Source organism: Hemiscyllium ocellatum, chromosome 37 (assembly GCF_020745735.1).
Source record: "Hemiscyllium ocellatum isolate sHemOce1 chromosome 37, sHemOce1.pat.X.cur, whole genome shotgun sequence".
Taxonomy (NCBI): domain Eukaryota; kingdom Metazoa; phylum Chordata; class Chondrichthyes; order Orectolobiformes; family Hemiscylliidae; genus Hemiscyllium; species Hemiscyllium ocellatum.
Genome location: NC_083437.1, coordinates 32625035 through 32639919, shown reverse-complemented (window position 1 = coordinate 32639919; position 14885 = coordinate 32625035). Strand labels below are relative to the sequence as shown.

Here is a 14885-nt window from a genome sequence, read left to right as displayed (position 1 = left end):
TGTGAAAATGTGATTGTCTCTTCCCTTCCCCAATGTTCTTCATCAATCACCATGACCACGGGGGATGTTGTGACGTCATGGACTGGGAATGGATGGATTTGTTTGAGGTATCATTGCCTTGCCACATTGGAGAATTCCACATGTTAAACATTCCTAAGGTTTTGGGGATCAAAGGTCAGGTGTTGAGTCTGTCTCATTGTGACCTGGGACTGAAGCTTGTTGTCCTTTCTTGGCAGTGAGGAGAGTTACACGGTGCAGGACTACGCCATGTTGGACCAGGTGGAGGTGGAAGCACTGGAGAGCAACGAGTCTCCCCACTCTCCCCCAGGCAAAGCCGGGAGTGGTGGAACCCTCCCTCGCACCAACTCCAATGCTAGCCTCTTCAAAATAAACATGAAGAAAAACAGCGCTGGTGAAATGGAGGAAATTGTGTTAGCTACAGACTCCGAGTAAGTGCCATCGACCAACCATCTGTGTCTGTGTTTGTGCTTCCTCTAGTGAACTGGAATTTCCTTAGTGACCTTCCCACTATTTCCCACCTTTTCCCTCCATTTTCCTCTTCTCATCCCCTTTTTCTCCAATGTTTTCTCCTCTTTGGCCCTCACTGTTACAGAGAGAGCCCTCCATGGGACTTCCTACTCGACAAATACTTCTGACCTGAAGCAGCGATGTGTTGAGATGCTCATTCAGTTGTGTTGAGCTGAGGTCAGCACTGATCCTCACGCTCTATTTGTCTCCAGGTTAACTGTGTCAGGGAGGTCATTGCAAAATACTCAGGCCCTGGAATCTCTGTGTATTTCCCTCTCCATAGGAAGGCCCATGGTCAGTGCTGGTGCCCCAGACACATCAGCTGACAGCCATGGCCTCAGGCCTGACCTTAAACCAGGCCGAACCGTGCAACTCAGTAATGGGACAGTTCTGCCTAACGATACAGAGAGGGGAGGGGCAATGGAGATCATTCTTTAGCTTGATCTCCCACCTGGAGTAGGTTGAAGTGTGGCTGATCCCAGATCCAACCTGATATTATCACCACGGAGACCAGGAGTCGTACGTTTTTCTCTTGACCTGCCACCCTCTTATCCCATGGGTATCACTCCTTAGTATAAGCGCCAATGCAATGAAGCCCTTCAGTCACAGCAATCGGCTATTTCCCTCGTCTGTCCACCTTGTCCAGATCTACTAACATGTCATTAATCAATTTATTTATTCTGGGGCATGTCTTTTCCTGAGGCCATTGGATCAGCCACATGCTGTGACTGACTGAAATCTTCAGATAGACCAATTGAACTCTGGGAAAAACCAGATGCTGTTTTTGAAGCCAGTTTTTTTGTCCTGATGTGAACCCGATTTTTGGTCCTATTTGTTTTACTTGGAGACACCCCACAGTCACCTTTTTAAAAATGAAAATCAAACTTGCAGCCTGCACTGGTGAGATTTGAACCTTCGATCTCCACTGATCGGGCCGTCAACATTTTCTACTACATCTTGGTGACCATCGATTTTCGCAAACAGAAAATGACCGCAAGTGTGGAGAATAGTCCATGAAATGTCACTCACTTAAATAATCTGAATATATTTTGGTATTCTCAGCAGAGATCCCAGCTCAAAGGGATTATGGAGTCAGACTGAGAGGAAGGCGTGACTGTTCCTGTCAACCTGTCCCCTCTTCAATACCCAGTTTAGAATCATTCAGAATCCTTGTTTATCTTGTGACTCCAGTTTTGGAGAAGAGGCAAATGTTTGTGAAACTATTGCCCCTCTTAGTATAATACAGCTTAGATATGATTTTTTTTCAGTCCTCCACAATAATTGAATGGAAGTTTTGCTTGTGGGTGGTTTGAGAGATGTTGGTCAGACACCGCCATCTGCTGGTTGTTCAGAATTATGCATGGAAGTTCTTGGTTGGATTATCAGATGGTTCTGGTGAGGTCCCAAGATCCTCTGGGCAAGCAGCAGTGGTCTGCGAGAGGGGGTGGCTGAATCTTAATGTGTCAGTGTAAGTAAAGGGTGGGGGGAGGAGTGTGTCGCAGTGTCCTGGGCTCCCTCAAGGCCACAATGTAATGTGAGCACTGCTGCTGTTTCTTTCATGACAGGAGCGACCGAGCTCGCTGGATCCACGCCCTCCAGGAGAACCATGACGACCTCGTCAATAAAGAAGGTACGGTCAGCACTGCATCTGTCCGACAGAAACCGAAACCACAGCTAAATACCTCAGCCACAAGCCTCAGAAAGCAAAACAATGCTGTTCTCCAAAAGCTGTCTGATTCCTGCCCCCCACTTTACCTTCAGTTTGGTTTGCAAGTTGAACGTGGTTGTCATGGTAATGCCTTTGGAATTGGGAGGGAAAGGTTTGAGTAATGGTTGCTGATTGCAAAGCAAACTGTTACCAGTGACCTTCACTTTGGTTATCGAGGTAAGGAGGACTTTGCTGTTGCCATGTTGCATTGTCATATCTCTCTCTTGTATGAGGCCTTATGTAAACAAAGATGATCCTGCTCACAGGAACTTGACTGTTAATAGGAAAGAAATCTTTGGGCAGAACATATTGAAACAAATGAGGTTCTTAGACATCATCGAGAGCCAACATTTCGAGCATAAGCTCTTCATCCTCTCCTGCTCCTCGGATGCTGCCTGACCTGCTGTGCTTTTCCAGCACCACACCTTTCGACTCTGATCTCCAGCATCTGCAGTCCTCACTTTCTCCAAGATTCTTAGACAGTAAATAAAAACTACAAGAACTGCAGATGCTGGAAATTGAAAACAAAAGCAGAAATTGCTGGAAAAGCTCAACAGGTCTGGCAGCATCTGGGGTGAGAAATCAGAGTTAACATTTCAGGTCCGGTGACCCTTACTCAGAATTCTTAGACAGGATAGATGCAACAAGACTGTTTCACCTCATGGGAAAGTCCATGACCAGAGCATAATATCTAAATAAGGGGGTGAACATTGAGGACAGAGATGAGGAGGAGTTTTTTTTTCTCTGAAAACTGTGAATCTGTGGAATTCTTTAGCTCAGAGGGCTTTCGAGGCTGGGTCATTAAATAGATTCTCGGCTGAGACAGATATTTAATCAGTAAGGGAACTGAGGGTTACAAGGAAAATGCAGGAATACAGAGTGGAGGTTTATCAAATTGGTCATAATCTCATTGGATGGTAGAGCAGACTTGATGGGCCGGATGGCCTACATTTGTCCTACATCATATGGTCTAATTGTTGCTATTAATTCTGTGACAAATGTTGGCCAGGACACCGAGGAGCGCTATGTCTTCAGGCAACCGTCTGTGTGGAGTTTGTACGTTTTCCCCGTGTCCACATGGGTGTCCTCTGGGTGCTCCGGTTTCCTCCCACAATCCAAAGGTGTGGATTGGCCATGCTAAATTGCCCATAATGTGCACGGGTGTGTAGTCTAGGTGGATTGGCCATGGGAAATGTGGGATTACAGGGATAGGTTAGGGGGTTGGGTCTGGATCGGATGCTTTTCTGAGAGTCGGTGTGGACTCGATGGAACAAATGGCCTGCTTCCACACTGTAGGGATTCTGTGATTTCTCTCTGACAGAGCAGTCCTTACTTGGTCCTGGCCTCAATATGACCTGGAGTCAGCATCAGCACGTGGTCAAGGGAAGCAACTTGACTTGAAATTATCAAAGGTACCCTCCTCCCCGCTACCAGTCATTGGCTGAGCAGCAACTGTGAATGCTGGAGCCTATGGTGTGGTTTCACTTTCAGGGTGGGACATGGGGAGGAAAAGTTTCAGCTGAGAAACTGATTCCTCAGGGTTATTCTGCAGAGTCCCCAAACCTTGGGCTGTGGCAGGAGGGAAGGCTAGTTTCCTATGTTTGTGCTGAACAGGATCGACAGCTGAAACTATCACACCCACTCAGTGGGTGCAGAGGCAGCATCAAGGGATTAGAATGTGCACAAACCCGGTTTCTAAAACGAAACCAGAGCACTTTTATTGTCAGGATGACCCTATGTCAGGAGTGAACCTGCACCCTTCCCCAGCCATACACTGTCTTACAGGATCATGCTAAACTCACATTGGCTCCTGCTCCACCAACACCTCTTCTGAAAATTTCAGTCTCTTACTCCTTTATAGCTTCACTGCTCTCTAACTCCGCAACCTCCTCAATTCCTGCCCACCCCCCCCCCCCCACCGGAAATTCTGACCTCTTCCTCCTCCTATCCTGACCTCCTCACACCCCCGGTCCTGTCCCTTCTCCTCTGGAAACTCTGACCATCTCCTCCTCCCCCTCCCCACCCCCTCCTCCTGTCCTGCCCACCTTCTCTGAGAGCTGTGCCTTCCCTCCATCATTGGGAACTAGGCGTTTTCTCACAGGTTCATTGAGTTGCAACATTCCCTGTTTAAACTCTTCTGCCCCTCTCCCTCTTTCACTGAGGTTGTGTTTGCCTGTAGCCAGTGTCAACGATGGTTGCTCCTCCAAAGTGCCTTGGCATTTTACCCCCAGGGCCTAAGAGGTGCTGTTGGAATGCAAAGTTGTTGTTGTTGTAGGGGATGACTGGCTTTCCCCTTCCTTTCTCCTAGGCCTCCCACAGGTAGAGATTACCAAGGCCTATCTGGCCAAACAGCCGGATGAGCTGACACTCCAACAGGCTGATGTGATCGTGGTCCTCCAGATGGTCGATGGTAAGTCTGAGGAAGGAATCCTATGTGGCGATAGATTTCCTGAACTGTGTGGCTCTCCAGAGCATGAAGGCAGTGGAAGTGTCACCGTTATAATTGGGCTTCAGCCTGCCAGGATGAGACAAGGTCTCTGATCTGGGTACTGCTGGCTTGAGACACACTACTGTGTAGGGTTGGTTCAACCATTCCCCCTCCTTAGGCACCATCTGGGTTCACTCAGTGGTGATGGCCACTGACACCTACTCCCTTCCAGAGCTTTCAGCTGAGGATGGACAAGTACGGCTGGAACCGAACAGCGCAGGAGAAAATCATTCATCCCACTGCGGTTGGCCTCGCTCCTTGAAGGAACTGTCAGATTTGTTTTTATCCTCTCACCTTTTTTAAATGTTCTAATTTTGAAATGTTTACATGTTACTGCGGGTTCTGCGCCAGTTTCACACCCTGTGTTTTTGTTTCACAACTTCCCTGCTGCTCCTTGCACTTGGGGTGGTCTTATTGCCTGTGGAACCAGCCAGTGGATTAAGTGCGGCTCAATAAACCGAGTGATTCTCCACATTGTGGCGTCAGCAAGAGGGGCGGCCGGGTACTTCTCATTTACCCAGGTCTGCGAACCTGTTTCTGAAATTGTGGTGAAGCACCCTAATTTTAAATCAGGGTTATATTTCCAGCAAAACACAGTGAGGGAAGGGTAATTACATATAAATTGTGTTTAAGATCAATCCCAGTCACTTCTGGCAGTGTGGTCTCCCACTGTGAATCAGTAATTACCCTGTCAGTCATGCCCATTCTGGCTAGGACTTATGAGGTCATTCTACATGATGATATATTTTCCTAACCAATGCTTTTCTCAAGCAACTTCCTTTCTGTAAAGTGTTCACCCTTGGTGAAGGGGGAGGGGCAGCTCCACTGATTGGTAAGTCGCTGTCCACTGGTGCCACGGTTAAGGCTCTAGCATTCAGATTTAGTGTTTGAGACTGTGATGTGCGTCACAACTCCGGTTCCCCCTTCACCCCTCCCCCTCGGGTGGCTCCAACTCTGCACTCCGGATCTTTGGAGTGAGGCAACTGGTTGAATCATTCCAGGACTAAGCAAGCGTCTGGAGGCTGAGTCCAACTGTCAGGCAAGAGCTCGATTGTTCAGTTTCTGTGATGCCCCCTTGCAGTCAAATAGCCTGTGTGTCGTTGAGTTTGCTCAGAAGGGGTATCTGGGATTTTCTGTATTTGAATATCCTGTTCCCAAAGTGTCCATTCCTTGTACCCTTGACCACACCGAGTGTCCCCTCCACTTGCCCATCTTGCTAGGGCTTTGCTAGATCTCACTCCCTCCACTCCCTGCTTTCTCTCTGATACTCTAATGGCATCTTCCCCCTTTCTCTCAACAGGCTGGTACCGGGGAGAGAGGATACGTGACTGGGAGATGGGCTGGTTTCCTGAGTCCTGCGCCAAGGAAATAACCAATCGCATCGCGGTGCGACGAAACGTCCAGCGAATGGAGAGATTGCGGATTGAAACTGACGTCTAGTTCTGGCGTCAGAGCCAAAGCTCCGTTTGTTCTGGCGTGACGGAGCCTGGAGTTTAACAAAACTGCCAAGGCTGTTGTGACAAACTTGGCAACCAACTTTTCCCATTAGTCATTGCCATCAGACTGTGTAATTGTAGCACTGGGGCTGAATGACCCATCAAAAATGATCAATGGATTAAATATGTTAGTCAGGGGTAGTTAAGGAATATATTTTTCAAAAGGAGTTTGACTCTGATCGCAAATGATTGGTAACCCAGTCACCAGCCTCTTTGATTACGCCCTGTCTGTGCAGCAAGGCACTTTTTAAAGCAGAATTTGAAATGCTATATATTTTTAAACTCAGGACCCATGTGATTATGGATGTAGAGATTGGGGGGGTGTGCAGAGGGGGGTGGAGTGATAGGGGAGGGTGATTGTAGTTAAAAACCTACCATTCCTGATTTTATTTCCATGAGTTCAATACCTAATCCAGGAGTGAAATTCCAGCATTACCAAAGCAGATCCTATCTCAGCATCTGAAATGGAAGGTTTTAAGAACTTTTGTTCGTTTTGTTGCAGATTGGTGTCTATTGGTAACTGGTGCAAAGTCTTGCAAGAGACCTGTTGCAGCAGACAAACCTATTGATCAGTTACTCCAGTTAAACAAAGTTCTTGTCCCATGTTGAACACCTTTAAAGTTAGAAACCAAAATAAAGCTGTTCCCTGCCCACACCTTCCACAGTGAGAGGGAGGCTGTGTATGACTCGGAGCAACTCTGTAAAAGCGAGCGTAGTTCATTACCCTCAGCTTGTTCACTGAGATGGTATTGACTGATCATATGGGCTCTGTCACCAAGATTCTTAAGCAAATTTCTCTTGTGAATGCCATGCATACAATTGGCCACAATTCCCTTCTCAGACTCCTTGTGTTCTATCCATCTTCTGTTAAGGATGGCTGGTTTTGGAAGGTTTAACTTGTGAAACCACACAGTGAAACCTCAAATCCTAATGCTGATCATTGAAACCAGGCTGGTGTCCATGGACACTGGAGTGCTGCACGCACACATACACAGATACACCTCCACCTCCAAGGAGGACGAGCGGGGTGTGGACAATGGATACAAAGCGGGAAGTGGATAAACACAGGAATACATTGTCGAGCAGATGGCTTACACTACTGGTTGCCAACACTAATTTGTTACATTCCTGCTCCTGACTGGCCTATCTCGACAGTCCTGGTGAGGAAGATGTCTTTGATTTGAACCTGCTTGATTTTAGGATATCTGTACGAGAGTGCCAAAAATAAACATTTGCCTTGCCCCCACCCTTGACAACCTTGAACTGCTCGCTTTACTCTGAAGTTTGGTGAGAAATGACTGCTTTATAAAATCCATCCCTGAGAGCCTTCCCCTACTGTGAAATGACCTTGTGACGCGTTGCCTACAGTTCCCTGTGGGGCTTGACCTGGTGAGTGTCATGCCTCCCCTATTCCAAGCATGGGCATTTTGTGGACTTTTATTTTGCCAAAGATTCTGATATTCTGGTGGTCAGGCTCCAGAAGGAAAACCATCCCCAATTGCCCAATCCCCTGCCACCAATGTGTTCTGAGCAGAGTAGGAGACTTCCAGGCTCAATACCCATCCCAACCTAAAACGTTCTTGGTTTGGTGGTGTAGAATAATGTTGTAGAGACACAATCAATGATGCTCGTTTTGGAAGGAGGGAGATCGCTTCCCATCGCCAACACTCTGTTGGCATTGTCTGCAGTGATTTAGTGCCACCCTCTGCCATTGCTAGCTCACTTTCCTTCCCCCCTCACCATCAATGGGAAACCTAACAGAACATGAGTGTATTGATGAGCTGATTTGCTGTCTCCTGCTTCACATTGCTGCCAAGATACGTTTTACTTAAGATAATAGGGAGAGGGGTTTAAAGTAAAGGGAGATTCCTTAATTTTGAGGAGGATTTTAAATGTCACCCAGTCAAAGGGCAACAATGTAGAGGTGGGCTCAGGGTTAAAGAAACCACCATGATTTTGCTTTTGTTGCTGAACTCCCCTCTGTTGAGATGATCAACTCATTGATCATCTTCTGCCATTTGATAGTCACACTGGAACTTGCCAAATGTTTTTTAATTAAATGATGCATATTCCTGAGATGGACAGTTTTTATGAATGTACAAATATATATTTCTTACAATTTATGTTGGCGAATTTCTGAATTTAAGTCTGAGGGTTTCTTCTGCAATGTTAGGAATGAATGGTTTGGAGAGAGCCCCCTGTGAAAGAACAATCTCTCCTCTAAGCACTTTGGAGCCAGTTTTCAGTGTGGCCACTGTTAGTGTTGCAGCCAATTTGGGAACAGTAAGGTGCCACAAACAGAAAGGTGATAAGGAGACACTAATTTAGGCTGGGATCTGACAGAAAGATCACATGCCCCTTGTTCTCATTGTAATGTGCCATGGGGTCTTTTGTATCCGAGACCGCAAACAGAATCCTTGGTTTAACGGCATTTGTGAAAGATGGTGCTGAGGAAAGGTACAGCATTCCTTCAGTTCTGCACTGGACTTGAGATTTTGTTTAAGTTGCTGCTGTGAGACTTGAATCTGATACGTAGTGCTCCACAGAGCTTGTAGTCTGGAGAGGAGTCCAATCAAGGAGTCCAGTTAGCTGAATGATCAGTCTTAATAGCTCTTGTGTGGATTTTGGCCTTGCCTTTACTAAAACAAAAGGTTGAGATATTGTCTTTCTGCTGACCTCATGCACACTCTTTCATTATCCTGAATTTATCCAAAACACTAAATCCTGTCCACCCATCATCCTTTTACTCACTGTTGTACTTCGGCTCATGGCTCAGTAATGTCTGTGTTTCAAAGGTCTCATCCTTGTTTTCGGTTCATTCCGTGGCTTTGCCCTGTCTCTGCAATCTCCAATCCAAACATTACTCCGATCCCTGCAACTGTCCGACTCTAGCCTCTTGCACATCTCCAATTCTAATCATTCTACCAACAGTGACTACACCTTCAGCTGCTTGGAGTTCACTCCAAATTTCTATTTCTCTTCCACTTGGAGATACTGCATCAACTCTAAACTCTTTGCAGGGTCACCTGAACTAATGTTCTCCTTATGAGGTCCAGTGACTGGTTTTACTAATGCCCCTGTGAAGTATTCTACAATGTTTCGACATGTTAAAACAGTATGTAACAGTATGCCACATCTACAGGTTAAATAGCACCAAATAAGTATTGATGAATGCAATAGCTATTGTGTTAATAATCAAGGCCCAGGAGAAACTAGAGTCATTAACCAGTTAAAATTCAGTTGGACGTCTCTATTGCTGTATTTAAAACCAACCCCTTGTGAGTTCAGAATTCTTTTATTATGGTGTAACAGTGTACACAGGAATATAAACAGTTTCGCTAGAAAACCAAGCATATACAGCACCTCAATATGAATAAAACACAAATGCCCTGATAATTTATTCATATATTCTTAATAGCACCTTTAATTTATTGTTAGAATAGACTGTTGCTGAATGTGAGATGTTTAGTCTCATTCTGTGAGAATCCTGCCCCTTCTCCCTGCAGTGCCCATTGACTCGATAAGCAGCAGATTTCCCCTGATTCAGACCATTAAAACTCAGCTCTGATGTACATGCCCCACCAACAACTTGGTAATCTGTTCACTATTAAATCATGGGGCATTGTCGGGAGGAGGTGCAGTCAGATTTTAGTCGTAAAAAAACCTCCAACACTCAACCAGTTGTGAGGTGTAAGCCAAGCTGGAACTCTTTGAATACAGATCATGTCAAACACACAATTGGCATCTTCTAACTGTTCCAGGACTGGGCCAATTCTTCATTTCAAGTGTTTGTTGCAAAGTTCATGAAAATTCAGTGAAAACTTAAATAAAAGGAGAGGGCCAAATGTAACTTTTGTTTATATAAAGCAGCCCTTTGGAATAGTCTCCTGCTGTAAGGGGGATTTCTGTTCAGCCCTCTGACTCCACCTTGCTCGATTTTCCCTGAATTACAGAGCGAGCTCCCAGTGAAATTCCTTTCTCCAGTGGGAGACCAACACTGCAGTATCTTAACAGCAGCTAAAGGGGCAGTACCACTTGAAGATGCTCAGTGGTTGTTCAGTAGCTTCTCAGACTGAGATTGAAGGACACCTGGAGTTCAGGAAAGGCACTTCTCTCAATCCAATGGATGAGTATCAGGGTGGCCTTTCACACTAAATAGCCCTGGGTGAACCTCTCCATCTGCCAGGCAATCCCAGGAAACGGTAATTGGAGCAGATGGGAGCAGCCTGGGCCTGAGGGCAGGAGTACCTCCATTCCAGTCAGAACTATTACAGTAAGGAGTTTGTGGTAGGTCATTTTAGGCCAACGTTTACCACAATCCAAGTGGAATGAGGCAGGTATTGGAATATCCACCCTCTCCTTCCTGACCTATCACCTTCATCCCCTCCCCCACTCACCTATTGTACTCCATGCTACTTTCTCCCCACCCCCATCCTCCCCTAACTTATTTCTCCATGCTTCAGGCTCTCTGCCTTTATTCCTGATGAAGGGCTTTTGCCTGAAACGTCGATTTCGCTGCTCCTTGGATGCTGCCTGAACTGCTGTGCTCTTCCAGCACCACTAATCCAGAATCTGGTTTCCAGCATCTGCAGTCATTGTTTTTACCTCGGCGGAATATCCCATCTAGTGTCTAGACTCTTAGCTCCAAACATTCATGTGTGTCTCTTCAAAACATAGGCTCAAGTTTGAATTTGGGCTCCGAACCAAATGCTGCCCTCTGGTGGAGATTTCCCAACCTTGGATCTCCTCCAAGCTCACCTTCAACTGTTCTCCAGAAGTTGCCCTTTTCTCTTCGTCGTTGTTTACAACAATGGTGCCCCCTCTCTAGTTAATTTACATAAATGGCGGCCTGACAGTGTGAGATAATTAAAGCAAAATGTCACACAGATATCCCATGCTGACTTGGGGCCATATTGAATACTGAGGTGGCAGGCAAGTAAAATTATTAGTGCTTAGAATTTAAAAATCTATTGGTTGCAGTTAAACAGAAGAAAGTCGATTTTCAAAAAGCCTAAAACATGATCAAATACGGTTGTTGTCATGGTAACTAACTGGATTAATAAATAATAGGCAACTGCTTTTAAGCTGCTTTAAATACTGAACTGACCATAGCGTGTTATACTATAGCCTTAAAGATTGAAAGTCAAGAGATATCAAAGCAGGTTGTCATGGAGACAGCGGTGGTTTTTCCAGTGCTGGAACATCCCCGATTTCTCAGTCCATTTTATTTTCATTGTTCTGTTTATACAGGAGAGAAATACATGTCAGGATATTTACTCTCACCGGGTCACGGAGGCTTGGCTGTCCATTCTCTGACTCCGACTGTTTTCAGATTGTCTCTGTCATTCATCACTGTGTTAATGTTGCCTCAAAGGCAGATGGTGACTAATCCAAGGGATAGCCAGTTGCCTTTTAGTGGCATGATGCAAACATGAACAAAGAGAGTATGAGCCCACAAGACAAGGTCTCCATGGCTGTAGGAGGGCCAACACTGTATTGCACCTAAAGACTTTACAGATGTTTGACACAGTTATTGTGTGTTTTTAGTTTTGGGATAGGAGCAGGGCAGTGGTGAGTTTGATATTAACAGAGTCAGTTGAGCTTGAACATTGCAGAATTGAATGACTTAAACCAAGATGTGGTAAGGTGGGTGGCAGCAGGTAAAAATCTTTAATGCTTGGCAAATGAGGCCCTTGCGTAATGTTGAGGACCTTGATTGGGTTGCTGGAGGAGGTGACTTTAGTTTCAGCATAGAGGGTAGCACAGAGAGATTGAGATATGTTCAAAGACAAAAGAAATATGGATATAAAACCACCTTCCATTCTTCCTTTTTAAGAGCATAAGTAAAACAGCAGCTTACCCCCCTCACCTTCCCTGCAACTGTTGCCAATCCTTGACATCAATTTCCATATCCAAAAATGAATCAATCACAGCCTTAAGTATCCTCTACCTGAAGGGGGCTGCTTCATTGTTCAGAATTGCAAAGATTCACAATCTTCTAGGTAAAGAAATCTTCCTCATCTCAGTCTTAAATCACTGATCTCTTTTCCTGACACTATGTCTAGTCATAGTGCTAAAGTTTCCAACCGGGGTGAATACACTCTCAGAACCTACTGTCTCAATAAACTCACCTCGTGTTCCTCTAACCTCACCATAGGTCAGTTCTCTTATCGCAGGAGTACTCCAATGAACCAAATTCCCTTGAATGCCAACATTTAAAAGTTTCTCACCATTTAACAAACAAAATTCTGATGTTCTGTTCTCCCTACACCAGTGAACAACCTCGCATTGCACTTCATTGGCCATCTTAGCCCCTTTGTGTTCTCGCACCTTACTGTCCCACTTGGCTCTGTGTCATCAATGACCTGGATACCTTACTTGTGGTGCCTTTATCGAAGTCATTAATTCAGATTGTAGATAGCTGAGCTACAAGGACATTACTGCCCAGGCAGTAACTTCCTGCTAGTTTGAAAACTCCCCAGTGATCCCATCTTTCTGATCCCTGTATGTTCACCAATCCACTTATCATCCATATATTACCTCCCTGTCACAATGCTTTATCTCATGTAATAACCTTTTATGACGCATTTTATCAACTGCTTTTTTTGGAAATCCATACCAGATGCCATATGGCAGAAGGTTTGATTTTTAACTACTTTGTAATGTAGTACGTTTGTTCTTTTGATAAGTCTTTATTCAATGTGTCCTGTTATAGTTCTGGCCAAGCTATGTAACCTCCAACTAGATGAGCAGGACAATGATTAATGGTTAAGTCCGAGTTTTTCTGAATCCAGTTAAGTGAAGCCAGGATGGGTATCAGCTGAAATTGGCCAGTGATATGGATGCTTAAGATGGTCTAAGCTTTGTTGAGATGGATGAAGCAGACTGTAATGGAAGTGTATACCTAGGACACATTCTCTCATCACTGTCCCATTCCATTCAGCTCACCAATGTCCATCCTGGGTGTCTCCACAATGGTTGGCACATATTATTTACGCTGTGGTGGGGCACACTAGTTCCTTAATCTTTAGTATCTCCTCCCGAAGTCCTGCATCGTGGGCACATTGTAGTAAATGAGAAGCAAGAAAGTCAGATTACAAATGCCCATTTTGTTTTGAAAGACACCATGGCCAACACACCATGCCAGCTATGATGTGATAGGAGGTCTGATGGCTAACATCCATGGTCACTTCCTTTCCTGCTTTGGAACCAGGATTAATAGGCATCATCTCGCCAAACTCTGGGTTGTAATCTCTATTAATCTTGCCTTCCTGGGATTTGGTTTATAAAAATAAAATATGTATATACACATATATATATATAAAAAGTTCATGAAAAATGGTTTCCACACCCACAGAGTTGGAGTTTGTTTACCGTTCAGGAATTCGAACCGGCATTTCCTGACGAGGGGAATGGTTTTGAATTTCTTGCTCATTTCTTAGTCTTTGAGTCCAACAGGAGGCTGGATCCTAAAATCCATCAGCCTTTCCCTTTCTTAATAAAATATCACTGGGCAGAATAATAGCATAGGCCCGTGGCCATTCCTCTGAATTTGAGATTTTACCATATAATGGTTTTGCTTCCAGCAGTCTTTCTGAAAGGATTGACAGGCAGGTGGGGGGTGGGTGGAGGGGAGGGGGGTAACGTGTACTGTTCAAAAACAGTCTGGTTGGCACTGGTCAGAATGATATCCGCCTCACTCAGATGACTATGATCTTGATGATTTGTCTGAAGCCATGTTGCCGTGGGATTCAGGTTGCAGGTGATGTGGTGGCTTGGGAGGCCCTCCTGGAACCAGAGAGAGTACAAAGTAAGGTATGACCAATAGTTCTCCCCGTGTCTGTGGACTCACTCACCTGACATCTGCCCATGGTATCATTCTGAACATGGCACAGTGCTGAACTATAGCAACCAGAAAGTCATAGGCTTAATCTTCAGCCTCGACTTAAGTAGAAAGTAAGAACTTGCATTTACATCGCACCTCTCATTGACCTTGAGACATCCCAAAGTGTCTTACAACCAGTTAAGTAGTTTTGAAGTGTTGTCATAGTTGCAACCAAACTAGAGTAGCTAATTCGCACACAGGAAGCTCTTAAAACAGCAAAGGCAGAGATCTGTGATCAGACAGCCTGTTCTCATAATGGTGATAATTTAAACTATTAAATAGTGTCCACAACACTGGGAAGAGTTACCCTGTTTCTCTTCAAATGGTATTGAAGGATCTTTTGCAATCAGCTGAGAGAGTAGATGTTTAATGTTTTATCTGAAAGATGGCAACTTAGACAGTGTAGTAGTCCCTCGGTACAACGCTGGAAATGTTAGTGTGCATTTTGTAGCAAGTCTCTGGAGTGGGACTTGAATTCACAGTGTTTGGATCCAGAGGCAGGATTGAGGCTAGGAACCAGTTAGTTAGAGGCTAATGCCTAGTTAGTTTACAGTATGAGGAGCAGACTGAACAGTTATATTTTCAGTGAATGAGAATAGAGTTCCACACTTTGATCACTATAAAGAGATGCTGCTGGGCAGTGCAATGGCATTAGATAAATTAATGTTGCTCATTGATTAGGCTAAACGATGAAGAACAACAAGTTAGGTGAGATAGTGCTGGCAATCATACAGCTGCTTAGTCACAAAATAGAAACATTGCAGAAAAAAAACCCTTTGA

General features: G+C 44.9%; 2 protein-coding genes across 3 annotated transcripts in view; one reads left to right on the top strand and one right to left on the bottom strand.

The window, feature by feature from the left end:
* Positions 1 to 8343, top strand: part of arhgef16 (Rho guanine nucleotide exchange factor (GEF) 16) — a 47783-nt gene extending 39440 nt beyond the window's left edge. For both annotated transcript variants that reach the window (XM_060851852.1, XM_060851853.1), the window contains exons 12-15: positions 237 to 449; positions 2094 to 2158; positions 4545 to 4646; positions 6025 to 8343. In XM_060851852.1, coding sequence (XP_060707835.1) covers positions 237 to 449; positions 2094 to 2158; positions 4545 to 4646; positions 6025 to 6164 — 520 coding nt within the window. In that variant the 3' untranslated portion in view covers positions 6165 to 8343. The remainder of the gene's footprint in view (positions 1 to 236; positions 450 to 2093; positions 2159 to 4544; positions 4647 to 6024) is intronic.
* Positions 8344 to 9384: 1041 nt separating this feature from the next.
* Positions 9385 to 14885, bottom strand: part of LOC132833825 (multiple epidermal growth factor-like domains protein 6) — a 427573-nt gene continuing 422072 nt past the window's right edge. Inside the window, exon 38 of the mRNA XM_060852450.1 lies at positions 9385 to 14008. Within this exon, the coding sequence (XP_060708433.1) occupies positions 13929 to 14008 (80 nt within the window). The 3' untranslated portion in view covers positions 9385 to 13928. The remainder of the gene's footprint in view (positions 14009 to 14885) is intronic.